The following is a 17,546-nucleotide window of genomic DNA, read 5'->3' as shown; positions in this document are numbered from 1 at the left end:
GGCAGAAGGGGAAATAGAAATGAGCGGTCAATCCTTAAAGAAGCTTAGGTCCTTCTGAGCTCTAAAATGCCATCTACATTTTCTTCAAACTCAGTTTCAAGGTCATAGAACTCCAGAATTCACGGGCCCTTTTCCATGCTGGAAAATGGGTGGGGCGGTGGGGCCTCAAACAGTCCTCAGGAAAGCTCCCGGGGACGCAGCACGCTGAGACGCAGGGACAGCCTGGCGAGGGTCTGCCGTGCTGGTGACTTGCTCGGGCCTGGTGTGTTTTCTTAGGGGCGGGCCCGCTGTCAGCACCTGGTCCAGCACCTGGTGTGAGGCCACGCAGCTCCCCAGTCTCCCAGGCCGCAGCGTCTGACAGACTGGCCCCGGCCGGCACGGCTCAGAGGATCGGGCTCGCCCGTGAACCCACACACGGCCAGGTCCACTCCCAGTCAGGACACACTGCTGGGGTGCAGGCCAGGACCCCAGCGGGGGACACGTGAGAGGTAGCAGCTGGTGGATGTCTCCCTCACACATCGAGGTTTTTCTCCCTTTTCCCCTTCCCTTCTGAAACTAAATGAAATCTTGAGAATAAATGACCACGGTTGCAGGTTGTTTAGTCCATTTCTCCAAGGCCTGCCCGTGGCGTCCTTAGTATTCGATTTCTGCGCCACAGAGTTACTGATGTCAGGATTAAAGAGCCACCCCCCCCCCCCGCAAAAAAAACAAAGCTGCTTTAAATAAACCTGGAGACGCAGCAGCCGTGAAAAGCGGGCTCTCCCACTGGTCCCCACCTGGGGCCCACCAGCACTGACGTGAACAGAGACCACACGGCAGGCTGTAGGGTGTGAGGCTGGTGGCCACAACGCACACTCGGCATCTCACCAGAAAAGTCGCATTTAAAAAACGGGCGGTCCGCTTCAGAAACGAGGTCGGTAAAGCTCAAGGAACCGGGTCAGGTTAGGGGAGGCCAGAGGCCAGAGACCCGGCAGCTGAAGGCACCCGTGAGAGCGCTCCAGGACACCCTGCACTTTGGGGTGGGGGGAGACCCAGGTGCACCACGGCGACCTTTCCTGAGTCCGCTAGCTTGACCGAGGGACACCCACCTGAGACTGCAGGCGAGGGACGGCGAAAACGGAGCTGGACGAAGGGTGCATGGGAGGGGTCCACTTCACCCTTAGAAAGCCTTCCAACGCTTACTCTAAAGTAAAGACGCAAAACCCACGGTTGCTGAAGTGCGTGCACCTACTCTGAACATGAGCGAGTGTCAATGCAACAGCGGCAGGCAGCCAGGAGCTGCTGTGCCCTGGGGAGACGGACAGGTGGGTATATCCCATGTGCCACCCCCCATCCCCCCCCGCCCGATCCCAGGGCCAGCCCCGGTGCCCACGAGGTGTCCTCAGACACCCGAAGACGGGGGCCCAGAACAGCGCCTGCCGAGGCAGACACTCCAAGTGTCACTGCGAACTGAACGTGCGGGAGCGTGCTGGGATTAGTGGTTTTTCCTCTTCTGTGAAACGAGGCGACATGAAGCCAGGCTGACAACTGCTAAAGGCTGGCAACACGTCCGTGATTCCTTTCTCGTTGAAATTACAAACCAAATGGCCAGGTTTTCCTTCTGAATTTATTGTTAGACCATGGACTGTAGTAACCCCTAAGATCTTTAGTGACACCTACCCAGACACTCAGGAAAAAAAGTTACCACCTCGAGTTTTGTGTGTTCACCTGAATAGTCAGGAACTTTCACCTATTTTATTTAGGTTTTCATTTTTCCAAATTCCAACTGGAAGCTGAATGCAGTTGGAGAGCAGCGTGAGCGCCGAGCTCAGCCCGCAGGAGACGCGCCCAGGCCACGCCCACCCAGTGTGCCGCCCTGAGCAAAGCTCTTCATCTGAAAGGAAAACAAAACAAACAAAACAGAAAACTCTACAGTAGTCTTTCCGTGTGTTCACTGCACAAAACGAGTTCTGCTTTTGTAACGGGCACTCAATGGTCTTTACAATTTAAGATGCCAACTTTAATAGCCTTTTCTACCCCAAAAAACCCTCATAAGTTTTTCTTTAGAATGGTGTAGAAACCAGTATTTGCACAATTCACTGGAATTTTTTTTTGTAAAAATCTCTTTAAAACCAGAAAACAAAACAAAAACTCAAAAGGAAAGCCCTGTGCCCGGCGTGGGGTCTGCAGCCGCCACGACCCCACCCCCGCCCCGCGGGTCCGCCCGCGCCCACAGCGGCCCTCGCCCACAGCAGCCCGGGGAAAGAGATCTGGGAGGAAAACGCGGGCACGTGTGCGTGCCAGGGGACAGGCGGCCCGGCCAGACGGGGGCATGACGCCGGCAATGAGATGCTTTTTCGTTTAAGATTTCTTTCCCGTGGCTGCACTGTTTCCGCAGCCACGTCTGGTCATCAGAGCGAATCTGACAGTGCTCAGGAGCGACGGTGACTATAGCAAAGCCATCGAGTTTTTGGAACACTAGTCATGCCTGTTACCTTCACTTCTCACCCTCCGAACGTCGATGACACACGTCCAAGAGGCAGACCCAGCACAAGCGGGCGACCCCGGGAGGCGTGCCCCCGCGCGCCCGGACACGGCGAGCACGCCGCTGTGCCGAGTCCTCCGCCTCACACGGGTGAGGTGCCGGCACAGCGCAGGAGGACGCGGAGCACCTTCTCTCTCTCAGTCCGTGCAGGAGACATCCAATTTTGTTAAAGTTCTGAGATACAAATGATTTTTAAAAAAATCCAGGATGAACAAGTTTCAAAATGCATAGTGTTCTGTGCGTGAGTCCATTTCCTTTACGCTCGGACAGAATGAAGCGGTGCGAACACAAGGAGAGGCGGCCGCCGCGCCCGGCCGCCCGCCGCGCTACTCGGGCGTGTACGGGTGGAGGTGGTCCTCTACCGTGCCGGCCGCCCAGTGGGTCAGCTGCGCCTGCGGCAGGTAGAGGCAGATGCTGCACAACTTGAAGATCGTAGCTTTGTTTTTTGGAGTCTGGAGGAGAGAAAGGTTAACGTTCTTAGCAGAGAAGACTGTGACACGAGCGTCCCGCTGCCACACAACGCCGGTCTCCCACAGTGTGCCGAGCCCTGGTGGCCAGTGCCGACCAGCACCGAGGGAGGGGGTGAACGGCGGGTCCCACCCACAGGGGCCCCGGGAGCCCGACTGTCCCATACAGAACGCAGGGAAACTCCACCACGCGTGAGCGAGACCGCAAGCACAGACTCTCCGCGGGTGAGAACTGCAGGGGCGGGGACCTGCAGCAGCAAAGCCACGGCAGGCGGGCCACCTGCCGAAAGAAGCCAGGGTCCAAGGCTTTCCCCAGGGACAGCTCGGAAGCGGTGAGGGTGTGGTCACATGTATGTGGAGACAGCAGACACGGTAAGAGCAGGAGCAAGGGGAGGACCAGAAACACTGCCTGTTTCTGTTACCCTTTGAAAGATAAGACCTAAGCGTACACTCAAGGAAAAGACCAGGAAGGAACTAAAATACTACCAGATAAACTCCAAGTCTTACTTTCAGAAAGTCACCAGATGTTGCCACCCAACTGGGGACAAGGGTGCCAGGTACGGTCACACACACCCGCTCCGGCGAGGGGAAGGGCAGCCGAGCCAGGCCCGCCTCCCGAGTCCCCCAGGGAGCAAGGTGGCCTCGGCGCACCTGCCGTCTGGGCACAGAGTGACCCCGCACATGCGCACCCGCGTGCCTGCCACGGCCACCACCTCACAGACAGCGCGTGCTCAGCTCCATGGAAGGAGCCTGCCCCCACAGGCCCGGGTCGGGGGCTTCCGTCCAGGGGCGGCTGCGTCGGCAGGAGGATCCAGACTCCAGCCAGCCCCTCCACACACACCCTTTGCTCCGGCTCTCACCACGGCCCCACGTTATGATAAAGGTCATAACCTTCAAGTCATGACAGTCCAGTTTAGGACAGCACAGGCACAATGTGTAAGTAAACATTACTTATGACGTTTTCTAAGTAAAAATTAACTTGGAATACCTGGATTGCTGCCTAAGTTGCAAGTGCTGATTCTAAACACGTGGACCTTTTGAATGCAGTGCACGCCTCATCCCTTTAGACTTTATCTCCTTTGAAACAGGCCGGCGCTTCTCAGGAAAGGCTCCCGGTCACGGGCCCCCACACACCTCGGGTGTGCAGGAGGAAGGCCGCCTCCCACTCGGACCCCGCTGTCGGCCTGTGAGCGCCCACGCGCCTTCCGAAGGCTCCCCGCACTCGCAGGGGGCCCAGGGGACCTGCCCCGGCTCCCTAAGTCCCTTCCAGACCGACGCAGCATCGGAGGGGCGTGGGAAACAGCGTGGTGACCGCGGCGTTCAGGGCACGCCCCTCGGGCCGGCGCTCACCTGCAGGTGCTGCCTGTCGATGAAGAGAAACACGGACTGGGTCGGGTTGTTGACGACAATTCCAGTCTTGTCCTTGCGGCTCAGCACGTGCAGAAACTGCTTCTCGTAGTCACCGTGGTGAAACTCAAACTTAGCCTGGTGAGAGACACAAGCGTGTGCACGTGACCACAAACGGGTCACGTGTTGTGATGAAACACCCACCGCACGCAGGCGTACACGGCTGAGCGTCCAACACGCTGGCCGCCAGCAACTCCAACCCGGAAGGCCAAGCCCAGTCCTTCAGCAACCCCAGCCACGTCTCCAGGGCCTGGTCAGGACACACGGCCGGCGGTGCCGCCGCTGCGAGGGGTCTCTTCCTCCCAGCGGGGTCTGTCCCAGGCCGGGCGCACTCTGTCTCAGGAGTGTGGGGGGCACAGCGAAGAGACCCACCACACCAGACGCCCTCCGGCCACAACAGCAAGCCCACCGGCGGCCGAGAACCCCCCCATTCTCAAGAGTCTATCATCCAAATGCTCTTTCTCCCCCTGCATCACAGCACTCAGAGGAGTGGACGGAACTGGAGAAGTTGGCAGAACTTCTTGTTCTACTAAGCGTTTCCTAAGTCAGGCCCCGTTCCAGGAGTTTCCGCTGACCCGGGGCTCCCCGCCGCCCGTGATTGGGAACACGGTACCTGGACAGGCCTGAAGGGCTCGTCGGACTCCTTCCACCTGGAGAAGAGGAGACAGACGATCTTCTCGATGTCGTTCCGGGGCCAGAGAATGAAGTCCATCTCCTGAGTACAGCCGATCACGTCCTGCGGCGGGGCGGAGAGGAAGTGCAGGGAGCGTCACCCACAGCCGGCGCCGGCAGGCCAGGCCGAACCTCCCGCCGTCCCTCTGCGGACCCCGCCCAGGGCGCAAGGCCCGCTGCGTGGGGTTCCACGGAGAAGGGGGTGTCACAGGACTGACGGAACCTGAGCGGCTCAGCACCTATCTCTGACTCCTGTCTTGTCGAGTGCTCAGTCACGCAACTGCACCCCCCGTCAGGGCCTCCGTTCCCCAGCGGCAGCTGCTTCTGCGCAGTTTTTTTTTCTTTTAAGACTCTGTACCTTTACTTCCACTGCTCCAAGTCAGAAGTACTTCAGCAGAGGGACCCTGGAACTCCTCCCATGAACCGCCACCTTCCTGTCACCACTGAAACGCTCGGCTACCACTGCACGCCGTCACCCCACTCACCCCCCGGGGCAGCCCTCCGCCCCCCTCCCCCCCACCCAGCGCTAACTGGGCGTCTCCCGTGCGAGCATGCAGGGTTAGCCTCCAGGGAAGGGCAGGAGCCTGGAAGGCCGGCAACCACAGTGCCCCCTATGTGACATTTCTTATTAGGGGCACGAGGTTATCCCCCCCCCCCCCCCCCCACACAAAGAAAGCCAACGGACAGCAGTAGAAAACACTGCTCGCAGCAGGAATGGACATCACTATCAGCACTGAGGCCACCGAAGAAACGTCACCTGTGTTTTATCTGAGGTCGGCTTTTAGAGAGACCCCTGGCCCCGTAACCACACCCAGCTCGCCGCCCCAGCCCCGGGCCCGGCCGGGCTCACCCTCCTCATGGAGCGGTACCGCGGGGCGTGCAGCTGCACCACGTCCCGCTGCAGGAGCTCCGTGGAGCTCTCCAGGGAGTAGCTGGAGTCGCGCACGCCTTTCAGGATGCTCTCCTCGTAGTTGTTCGTCATGACCGGGATCACCTCAGACGCCTCAAACAGGGCCGCCTTCTTCTTCTGGAAGGAGGAGACAGTGCGTTCATCCACCGATCGCACACCGCCTCAACGCTCAGGCCACCTTACAGTGTCGTGCACCTTTACGCCAACTCCGCACAACTCTTAAAAATGGAGTTTTGCACTGAAAACACAGACTTTCCAATAGGCAGATCCTTTCATCCTCCCCCACCCTCAACCCCAACCAAACAGGCGATTATCACAATGTTTAACCAGGTGGTTTCACAGCCAAGTACTTACTTTATCTTAAATGCTGTGAGAAGCAAACACCAACTCCCCAGGGTTAAAAAAACTGACTTACTCCTGAAATAATTTCATTTAACCGGTTCTATCCACAGCTAAGTTAAAACCTCAACTGTCAAAGAAAAGGCCCACAGACTGACTGCACACTGCCCCCCCAAGGCACCCTGCAATACCACCCGTGGCAGCAAGGGGCACCCCACCCCCCCACTTAGGGGTTCAGAGTGGGGTAGAAACCGGGAGAACCCCCAGTCATTAATCAGACACCACACTCAAGACTGGTTTTCTGACTTGCGATCAGCTCACAACTTAAGTGCACAAGCCCTAGTACTTGCTCATACTCATAACCTAATCTCATCCCAAAGACAGAGAAACTGCCAGTGACCGTAACCTGGAAAAAACCACTGTCTCTTCATGCTTCTCCTTGACAGCTCGCAACTAGTTATTTGCTATTTAACTGTGGAATTCTAAGACCAAAAAAGCTAAACCTCTTAGGTATATTCGGTCTACTTATGTCAGACAAGCCTTCAACCCAGTGACGAGGTTCTCTGAGCTGCAGAAATGGAAGTCGCCATAAAGCGTTAAATGCGAGTTTTACGACACTCGACATTCCCCCCCGACCCCGTGCTACTGGGAGTGGACCTGAAGCCGTGTCCTGCGCCCCCCAGCCCACTCCGCCGCTGGACTCCGAGCACGCCCCCCAGGAGGGGAACGAGGCCTGCAGAGGACACCGGGCCCGCCACTCCTCGGGCCACTCCTCTCACTGTTCCAAGAACTCACGCAGCCGCCTGTGCTACCCGACGCCCGTGAACTCCACGTTACCTTCTCCTTGAACACGAAGGCGATGTACATCTTGAAGTCAAACTGGTCAGCTAGAGACTCTTTCTTCTTCCTAAGCTGAGCACGGAGTCTGTTCAGAGCTTGTTTCTTCCGGGAGTTTGGGTCCCCCATTTTCAAATGCAGGTGGTACTAAAGCCTTTGGAAACTGTCGCTAAACTATGGGCACTTTTTCTTAAGACTCAAGTACAACAGAAACAAGTCATTTTTCCCCTGCTAATATGATTGAGTGGCCAAAATCACGACTGAAACCCAAAACTGCGCCTTCTGGCAGTACCCGCAGACCGTCACATCACAGGGCCGAGAAATGAAAGGCGCTCCCCAGTCATATCTGGACAACAACGTTTGGGGTGGGGCGGGGGAAGGGGAGGAAATAAAAGCGGAGAAAATACTTGAACTAATTTTTTTGAAAATACATTTGGCTTCACTGCCAAACGAAGGCCTTACGGGAGGCGCGAAGCCGAAGACCAGGACCTAAGTGTGCACTAAAACACAGCCGACACCAGGTCAACCCTTGCAATCCATCCGGACTCCACACCCTGTTTTAGAAAAGGGGTGATGAGGGAACAGGGAGGGAAAGTGTGATCTTTGCTTTCCAAGTACCAAAAAAAAAAAAGAAAAGAAAAAAATAAAGAAAAAACCCACCAACACAACCTCCCAGAAACCTCGGAACAGGGAAGGTGAATGAAACGGAAATGCCCGATGGGGTCTCACCCAGCCCGGCCCATGGCTGCGGCGCCTACTTATCCCCAGTCACTCCCGGTCTCGCTACTGCTGTGCTGTCAGTGCCGTTATTGATTACACTTGGAGGTGAGCAAAGAGAACAGTGCAAAATCGGTCGAGAAGGACGGGGAGAGGGTCAGGGTTTCCCTGCGATCAGCTACAGTGTATACCGGGGGCGGGCAGCTGCTGCCCGAAGGAGCCAGGAGGGAAAACAGCGGAGTCACTTCCAACTTCCCCGGCGCCCACATCCTCACCCTCAGGCGGCTGCGAAGGCTGCTGCCCAGGAGCACCATGGTGGCCACGGAAAGGGGCACAGGCCTCGATGGAGCGGTCCCTGCGGCTCTGCTCAGGCGGCGCCCCTGGCACACCAGGGGGTTGGTCCCACACACCCCGGGGAGCCTTCCCTACGACCCGGCCCCGACCCAGGCCGCGGGCACCGCTGAGGCAAAGGGGGCAGGTTCTTCTCCCAAATCCAGGCCGCGCCCGGGGGCCACCTGCCTTCCGCCCCCCAGGCCCACGCCCAGCCTTTGCCTTCAGCGGCAGCGACTCACTCGCACCACGGGAGACACTGGGTCACTCGGGTTTTCTCTCACTTCATCGTGGAAACAACTCCCGCCCGGGTAGAGTAGGCGGGGCGGGGCAAGGGGGAAGGACCGGCGAGAAAAAAGGAAGCAGCTGTTAACAGTACGTACTTTTTAAAGCACGCCCACCCCACCCCCCAAGGAAACGGGGTTCCCGGACTCCGGACGCGCGCGCTCACGTGGAACAGACCATGCTTCCCGAGTGGATGGTGCAGGGCGGGGTCGCGGACCGACGCGGGCAGGCGGGGGGCCCTCTAGCCGCAGCCCGCGGGCGGAGCGGCGGCGGCGGCGGAAGTGGCGGCGGCGGGGGCGCTGCTCGCGGCTCGGGCCGGAGCCATGTCAAGAGAACACCAGCAGCCAACGGAGCCCCCCCATCCCCGCTGCGGCGCGCGCTGGGGCCGGGCCGCCCGCGCTGCTACCGCCACGCAGCCCCCGCCTGGGACCCATAGTCGGGCTCGGCACCCGGGACGAAGGGAGGACGGGACGGCGGCGAGAGAGAGAAAGAGGGGGACGAGCAGCAGGCAGCGGTCCCGCGGAGGGGGGGAGGAAGCCCTGCGCTAAGGCCCGTCGGCGAGTCGACCGCGAGTCAAGTTATTTCAGTCCAAGCATCTGCTCCGAGTCCTCCCGGCCCAGGCGGCTCCGGCTCGCGCCGAGCTGGAAGCGAGCGTGCGCGGCGGCACAGCCTGGTTCCCCGCCACCGGTGGCTGCGGAAGCGGCTGCGGCCTCGGCGACTCCGGGATCCGGGGAAGCCGCGTTTGAGACGAGCAGCCAGAACAAACAACTTAAAATGGCAGCGACGGCGCTGCGTCACCCGCCCTCGGCGGAGCCGCCCGAGCTCGCTGCGCCTGCGCGCGCCGCGGGCCCCACCACCTGCGCGACAACAGGGGGGAGAGCCTGGGGCGGGCAGGTCGTCACGCTTCTTCAGGAGACTAGGAGAGGAGAGCAGAAGGGGGGGAACGAAAAAGATTTCCCAAAGTGGGATTCCTTTGAAGTGAAGTTACTTGGCCGACTTTTCCGCCTCAAAGGGGAGTTGGAGAACCAAGACTCCCCCATTGCCCTGTATGGAACGTCCTTGGGGCGGAGATACGGCAGCTTCCACTCCCTCCGCCCCTCCGCCCGGAAGTCCAGGTCCCCGAAGTTGGCCCCTCCCACCTCCTGTCGTCACACGCCACGCCCCATACTCCGCCCCGCAAAGCACCCGGATGAAACCGCCCTTCCGGGGTCTCCATCGCCCCAGCGACGCCCGCGGGGGGGGAGGCGGGGCTGAGCCCGCCGACAGGGAGGAGGCGGGGCGTAGGGAAGCCGGGGCCAGGGTAGAGGAGGAGAGGGGAGGGTGTCCCGAGGTTGGGGCGTAGGTTCTAGTTTCCTTTCGTGAAGGTGTCATTCTAACCCACTGATGGGCCGTCTCGGGTGGGGGCGGGGCGGGGAGCTCATTTGCACCGCCTGGAATTGAAGCCGCGTGCAGCAGGGAGTGGCTCCCGCGGGTCCCGGGTGGCTCTCGGTTCCTGCCTAGCCACGTGCGCCGGCAGGCTGGGCGGGCCTCGGGCTGTGGACAAGGTCAAAGATGCCTGGAGGGCTGCGGCTTGGGAGAAAAACACCCCATCACGCCGCGTGGGTTTTTCTCCCTCCCTTCAGAACGTGATTTCTGTTGGGCTGCCCCAGGACTCCAAGCCTAGGTCGTGGAAATGTGGAGAGAGTCCTGTGGGCCGTTACATATGTGTATGAAATTAGTCCTGGGTCACTTCTGCTTGATCTGACCAAGTTTGTTCCATGGTCATCACCAAGGAGAGTTGTTTATTTGTTTGTTTGTTTGTTTGTTTGTATAACACCTTTATGGACAAAAAAAAGGGGGTTCCATGGCAAGTAGAATGGGTTGATCTGATCATAAACCCCTAACTGGGCAGGCAAGTCCTGGTGAGTAGTCAGGCCCCAGGCATATAATCCCTTAATTAAAAGCTTATCTTTGCCTTAAGCAAGCCCTGTTCCTTGTGTTTTATTATTGAGGTGTGGGGATTCTTCATTCTAGTTACAAGTCTGTTACCAGATACATGATTTGCAAATCTTCTCACCCATTGTGGGAGTTAGCCTTTCCTTTCAATTTCTTGGTGGAAGTCTTTGTAGCACAAAAGTTTTAATTTTCATCAAGTCCAATTTCTCTGTTTTTTCTTGCATTTTCTTTTGATGTCTCCTCTAAGAAACCATTGGAAAAAATTTACACTACACTACTATAATAATCATGAAAAGAACAGGTTGGAGCAGATACTGTAAAACATGAGGTTTTCTGTTTCGGCTGCTCTGCAGCGGAATTGGAGACACCGTGGCCACACGCCGAACCGGCCCCAGGACCCTGCGCTCTGGGCTGTGTCAGGCAGGCCTGAGCGAGATGAGCTGAGTGGAAAAGTGGCAGCAGTGTGCCCGGCAGGAGGAGAACGCTTCTCGTTCAATCTTCCCTGCCACTTGGGAGGGCTGTGCAATGGGAACGATGACCAGAGGGAGCAGAACTTTATAAACCCACGACGGTGGTGTTCCTCAGTGGGAGTCGGTTAAAAGTCAGAGAGAACAAACTTGACATTTAGCTTCGGTAACCGTGGGAGAAGTCCACTTAATCATGTTAGAAACGGCACCTTCGGAGTCCGGCAGCTTCAAGGCAGTGGGTTCTGGGGACGGACTCTTGACCAGGAACACCTGCCTCATTGCCCCTTTGCGGGCTCCAACTGCACCGTTAGAAACACCGTAAGGCATTTTCTCGGTTGAAATGCAGATTCTGCGGAAGCAGCTTACATTTTCTATAAAATAACATGTTAGGAAGGTTCTGTGCCAACCCTCCCCCCCACCCCAACCCTGTGGAAAACACAGTCCAGTGGGCTCCACGGTTAACCTTCCGACCTCTAGGCAAAACAGCTCTTCTTCGTTCCCTCCAGGTTAAGAAGTGACTGCCCAAACTATGCTTGTACAGCCTGGATATACTTGTTTGACAATAAGAACGACAGCAAAGTACTTATCATTTAGAATGGAAGGGCAGTTAAAGTGCTTCCCAGACAAGGTAAAGTTAAAGTTGTTCAACATCACCAAGCCCTTATTATATGAAATGCTAAAAGGACTTATCTAATAAATAGAAGAAGACCAAAAACTAGGAACAGTAAAATGACAACAGACTCACAACTATAATCAAGTGAACCTAAAAAAACCGAAAACTGAAACTAAACAAACACTAGAACAGGAACAGAATCAGAGAAATGGACATCACATGGAGTGTTTTCAGTGGGGAGAGGGAGGGGAGGAATGGGGGTGGAAAGGGAATAAGAAGCATAATTGGTGGACATAAACTAGACAGGGAGAGGTTAAGAATGATGTAGGAAACAGAGAAGCCAAAGAACTTGTATGTGCAACACATAGACATGAACTAAGGGGAGGGAATGCCGGAGGTTGGGGGTACAGGGCAGAAGGGGGATAAAAGGAGGGGAAATTAGGAAAATTAATATTATAATCAATAAAATATACTTTAGAAAAGAAAGCAAAGTACATAACAATTGTCTTTGACTATTCTAAAAGGAACCATAAGCTACCTTTAACACATACCCAGCACATTCACTGCACGGTGCGTGCACTCTTCTCTCAAAAAAATCTGTTTTTCTCACCATTCCCTCATATTTATGGTCAGCAAGCGCACTGGGTTTTCAGGAATCCTCAGATAGTTTGCCCCTAAATTAATGCTATTACGTTTATGAGACGTGGTTTGATGTTTGGTCACATTTATGACCTATAGTTCAGCAAGCATGCACACAGAACGAGTATAGGCTCCAACTGGCCAGGCCTGGAAACTAGTTCGGATGCCCCACAGCTTAACCCCAGAAGCGGCAGCCCCGTGGGCCTGGTCTCCAGATTCCTGCCTCGTGGGCGTTACCTCTCTGTCGTCTTGGGCTGACGCAACGCCTCAGCCCGGCGGGGACCACTCACAGGACGTGTTCTGGTGCAGTGTTCGGAAACAAACATGACATAAAAACTAGAAACATGCCCTGTTTGGGGGCCTTGGCTTACCCTTTTGGGGGGGGGGGGCAAACAGGTAGTGTGTTCATTTCTCCTTCAGTCTCATCCTAACTTCACACAAGCTGAGCCTGTGGACATCAGTACTTATCTGACCCTGAACTTGGAACACAGTCAGGACCAAAGGGATATTCAGCTGAGTCTTAGCTGCACCATGGATTCTTTACTTTTTGACCTCTTTTCTTCCCCTGCGTCCTTCCTTTCTCTCTCTCTCTCAACTTCCTTTTTTCTTTTCCACTTGTCACACTTTATGCCCGCTGGTATTATCCAAAGACGTTTCTCAGCCCCTTGCCTACAGCCCTAGCCCAAAGCACCAGCCTTCACCACGGGGGGGGGGGGGGGGGTGTACTTCCCTCGCTGGCGAGGGCTCTGTGCTTGGGATCAGGGACGTGCAGCCTGCTCCCCCAAAAAATCTGCCTGACAGTTCGAGAAGGGACTTCTACCATTTTCTTTGCCTGATAGTCTTGGTCTGTAAAAGACGAAGCAAATGCCATTAGGAATACTGAAATATTTTGGGATGTTTTTCCTTCCTATCAAAAAGGGAATGGGGACGATATATACATGTATGGCATACACAAGGGATGGTGCGGACAGAGAAAAGGCCCCATGGGGACACCACGGGAAGGTGGGTGGCTGTCTGCAAGCCGAGGAGAGAAGCCGCCGGAGAAAGCAAACTCGCCAACACCTCCATCTTGGCTTTCCTCACCTCCAGAACGAATGTGCTGACGAATAAAAGGACCGGTGGGAAGGGGAGCCTGTCCGGGAGGGGAGGTGCACGGGGAGGGCAAGGCCAGTGGGGTGCCCCAGGGCGCAGAAGGAGCACAGGCCGGCGGGGAGGAAGGCGCAGGGAGGGTGGACTCCTGCAGCGAGTGAGAGGGTTGGGAGCAGGGGCAGCCCAGGAAGCGGCGGGAGGCCCCAACGGGACGGCAAGAGGAAGCAGAGGCAACGCGTAGAGAAGACCCCGCTGGCACGTGGGACGGACGCTAAGGCAGAGAGCCCTGAGGGGAGGAGAGATCATGTTCTAAAAATGCAGCTGAGAGGTCGGGAGGACGAGGAGCCAGGAAAGAGCCATGGGCCAGGCTGCCAGGGGGTCACTGCGGACCCTGGAGAGCAGCTGCCCTGTGGCTGCCGGGGAGGGAACCCCACCGGCCAGTGTGCTGTGGAGGCCGGGGGTCGGAGAGGGGCGGCGTCTCCTTCCAGAGGTCAGGTAGCCCTGGCTCGGGCGATCGGTTGGTTAGAACATCGTCCTGATGTGCCAGGGCTACAGGTTCAACCTCCAGCCAGAGCCCACACAGGACTCCGCCAATGAGCACGTCAATCAACACGTGGAACAACAAATCCCCATCTCTCTCTCTCTCTCTCTCTCTCTCTCAAGACGATAAATAAACTGAAACAATAAAAATAATAACAGTGCTGTGTTCTAGGATAATTCACAGTCACGGAAAAGTTACAGAGATCCAGAGTTCCTATCCAGCCCTCACTGAGTTCCTCAGCGCCGGCGTTCACAGCACGGTGGTCCTGCCGCCCCCGAGGGACCCCGCATCGGCGCGTCACTAGCCGCTGAACTCGAGACTCCTCTCCCACGGCGGCACCTGGGCCAGACTCGTGGTCAGAAACCAGGGCAGGCCGCTGCAGCTGGGCCACCACTCTGTCATAAAGGCGGCATGAAAGGGAAACAATCCATTTAGTTTCCACTTAGATTAAAAGTGGGTTATAATCACAGGGTCTGTCTTTTGGACCCTTCTTCCTCTTTCCTTAACGAGTTTAGTGAATCTGTAAGAAAGACACCCCGTCGCGATGATCTGACTGCGGAAACAGCCCGGCCGGAGCCCTGTAACCAGCTCTGTGAGAGTATTCCGTCTGCCACGCGGCGGGGAGAGAGAAGGGGCAGCTGCTGTGTCTTTAAAAGCCTAGCAAGACCCAAACCAAGGCATCTGTGACTTCCGAATAACAGCCGTTGTTTTACTTCTGTTAAATCTGTGGCTGGTACAGCTTTACCATATTTGGGGAAAAAAGGAAACTATCTTGCTTTAAGCTAATTCCTTTTTTTAAACCTCTTTTTCCATAAGAAACATACATTGGTTATTAGAACTCATCTTACTCACAAATTTATTTTCTGCTTTTTGTTGATTCAAATATCCAACCTTCTGACTTCATTTAAAAACAAACAAAAAACCTTACTGAAGGACTCGGCTTGCCCCCTGCCTTGGTTCCCATCTGCTGATCAACGGTGTATGTCAGTTCTTTTTTTTTTTTTGTGAGATTTGACTTATTTATTTTTAGACAGAGGGGGAGGCAGGGAGAAAGAGAGGGAGAAACATCAACAGGCCCGCCCTCAGTTGTGGACCTGGCCTGCAGCCCAGGCATGTGCCCTGACTGGGAATCGAACTGGTGACCTTTCGGTCTGCAGGCCGGCACTCAGTCCACTGCGCCGCACCCGCCGGGGCTCTGCGTTGGTTTCTCCTCTCCAGTCTCCAGGCCCACTCACCTGAGCTCAGGCCCAGTGCTCAGCGGGGTGTCCTTCCCTCTCCAGCGGAGAGCTCCGACTGAGAGCTCCCGCCCGCCACCGGGTAACACAGGGGTCACCGCACAAGGCCTTCCCTCTCGATGCTTAAAGGGGCAGGTGAAGTCCTCTCCGGCAGCACGGCTGGACAGAGCTCGCAGACAGAAGTCAGGGTGCACTGGACGTGTCTGACCTGTCGGGGAGGGCAACAGTCCACTCCAAACTACCCGTGGGGGGAGGGAGACCGATGTTAGCGTGCGTGAAGGGCACCCCACGGCTTTCTGATGGAGAAAGTGATGCTGGCGACCCGCAGCCACCAAAGACAGGCCAGCAAGTGCTTCCTGTAAGTGAAAAGGCATGTGTGCATGTGTGTGTGCATGTGTGTGTATGTACAGGGGAAAGGTGCACACCAGGTCGGCTCTGTCAGAGGTTCCGGCACCCCCTGGAGGGGGTTTACACGCATGTGTGTGTGCATGTGTGTGCGTGTATGTACAGGGGAAAGGTGCACACCGGGTCGGCTCTGTCAGAGGTTCCGGCACCCCCTGGAGGGGGTTACAGCAGACCCCCTGCAGATGCTCGCTCCACACAGCGTCCCCTCCCGGAAGTCATACCCGGGAACGGGGCGGCCAATGCGGTGGCCGCCTGAGGTGGCTCCTTTGGAAGGTGACTGGGTCCTGCGGGCGGAGCCTCTGGGACGGGACCGGCACCCTTAGAGAAGAGACCCCCAAACCTGCTCACGCTGCTGCCACCTGAGGACGCCCGCCGGCACCGGTTCTCGGGCTCCCCAGCCCCAGGCAGCACTGCGAGAACAGACTTCTGTGTATCAGCCGCCCCGTGCGTGTCCACAGTGCTGTGCTAGAGCAGCCTGAAGGGACTAAGTCAAAGCTGGTGCACAGGCCTTTAAGAAACTGAGGTTCAAGGGGAACCATTGTCTGTGACGAAGGGTAAATAACTGAGCCCTGGCTGGCGTAGCTCAGTGGATTGAGCTTGGGCTGCAAACCAAAGTGTCGCAGGTTCAATTCCCAGCCAGGGCACATGCCTGGGTTGCAGGCCATGACCCCCAGCAACCACACATTGATGTTTCTCTCTCTCTCTCTATCTCCCTCCCTTCCCTCTCTAAAAATAAATAAATAAAATCTTAAAAAACAAAGATAAATAATAGCCTTGGTGCCCAGGAAAAGGAAAGAACTAAAGGACGATTTCTAGGTAAAAATCTCAGAAGCGTCTGATGGGACAATATCTTCCAAAGCTTGGGAAAGCAAGTTCTCCCGAGCTCCTCGGTGGGCGGGCACATTGGTTAGGGCACCAGCCAGGTGGCCCGTGACATGGGCAGCCAGGAAGCTGACGCAGGGGGGTATTTGGAGTGGTGTGCTCGGGGTCCTGCCCAGGGACGGGCAGCGGCGGCCACCAGGCTTGCGGCCCAGGGAGGGAGCTCGGGCTGAGCCCTGGGGAGGAGCTGCCTCCAGCTTGGGGGAGAGAAACACAGCCACCGCCCAGTGGAGGCCTGCGGCTCCTTCCTCGCCCCGCGCCCTGTGCTGTGGCTGCCCCGAGTCTGCGCCTCCCAAGGGAGCTGAGTGGAAGTTGGGGACAAAGACAGATCGGTTTCCTCCAGGTCAGCCTCCTGGGGCACAGAGAGCAGAGGGGCGAACGTGAGACCCGCCTCAGAGACCGGCGACGGACGGACGGACGCGTCGGTGTTCTGTGAACGCCCTGGGACGCAGCACCCCCGCTGCCAAGAGCTCACTCCGCGGAGAAACGAAAACGCACGGCAGGCGGAGAAACACAGAGCAGGAGCGTTTGCACGGTGGAGAGCGTTGCTGCGGCCGAGGCAGTGAGCGAGGCCCTTGGCACGGCCCTCTCCGAGACCCCGTGACTGTCCCTCTGTCATGGCCATCTGACACCTAGGAAAGTCACAGAGTTAATAAGAGATGACTGCGGCACTGGAATTTCAGCCCGGCCCACCTGACTGCAGCTGCCGGGACTGCCCGGGCGCAAACCGGGCCTGCGGCAGAGCGGCAGTTACCGGGAGGGAGGCTCTTCCGAACGAAGGGGTGCTGGATTTCCAGCCGCTCTGTGGCTGGGTCTCCTGTGCTGGAGCAGAGAGATGAGCAGGAGCAGAGCCGGCTGGGCCGGGGCTGGGGCGGGGGCGGGGCGGTCCCGCAGGCGGGGCCCAGGGGCATGAGCGGTGGCCTGGAAGGGCCTCTGCCGCTCTGCTGCTCTGCTGTCACCCTCCGGAGAGTATTGATCACTTTTCACACGGGGACTCGAATTCTCACTGTGCCCTGGGCCCCACCGGCCTGCAGCTGGGCCCCGCCCCGCCCTGCTAACTAGCCAGCCGCACCTTCCCAGGTGCCAGCTCCTGCCTCGCTCTCCCTGCCTTAGGAGAGCACAGCCTTGGCCCTTTCCCGAGCTGCGTAGCTCGCCCACAGAACCCACTTGTCTTCTCTTTCCTCTCAGGAAGGGAGAAAATGATTCTTTTATGTGCCCGTTTCAAAGTTCGTTGTCAAGTCTCTTGCAAGAAAAT

General features: G+C 57.0%; 1 protein-coding gene across 1 annotated transcript; it reads right to left on the bottom strand.

The window, feature by feature from the left end:
- Positions 1-2,617: 2,617 nt before the first annotated feature.
- C14H6orf62 (chromosome 14 C6orf62 homolog) lies at positions 2,618-8,595 on the bottom strand. Its single transcript, XM_028503399.2, has 5 exons — positions 7,157-8,595; positions 5,921-6,097; positions 5,012-5,134; positions 4,342-4,476; positions 2,618-2,976 (listed from the first exon to the last, which is right to left on the bottom strand). The coding sequence occupies exons 1-5, from the start codon at positions 7,283-7,285 to the stop codon at positions 2,851-2,853; spliced, it is 690 nt and encodes a 229-aa protein (XP_028359200.1). The 5' UTR covers positions 7,286-8,595; the 3' UTR covers positions 2,618-2,850.
- Between the last annotated feature and the right edge of the window lie 8,951 nt (positions 8,596-17,546).

This window comes from Phyllostomus discolor, chromosome 14, assembly GCF_004126475.2.
Source record: "Phyllostomus discolor isolate MPI-MPIP mPhyDis1 chromosome 14, mPhyDis1.pri.v3, whole genome shotgun sequence".
NCBI lineage: Eukaryota > Metazoa > Chordata > Mammalia > Chiroptera > Phyllostomidae > Phyllostomus > Phyllostomus discolor.
This window is presented reverse-complemented; position numbering and strand designations above follow the sequence as displayed.

Coding starts and splice junctions, on each gene's coding strand:
- C14H6orf62 (XM_028503399.2), bottom strand. CDS start 7,285: ATGGGGGACCCAAACTCCCGGAAGAAACAAGCTCTGAACAGACTCCGT. Junction 5,135..5,920: donor GGTACCGCTCCATGAGGAGG/GTGAGCCCGGCC, acceptor GCCCCGCCGCAG/GACGTGATCGGCTGTACTCA. Junction 4,477..5,011: donor AGCCCTTCAGGCCTGTCCAG/GTACCGTGTTCC, acceptor GTCTCTCACCAG/GCTAAGTTTGAGTTTCACCA.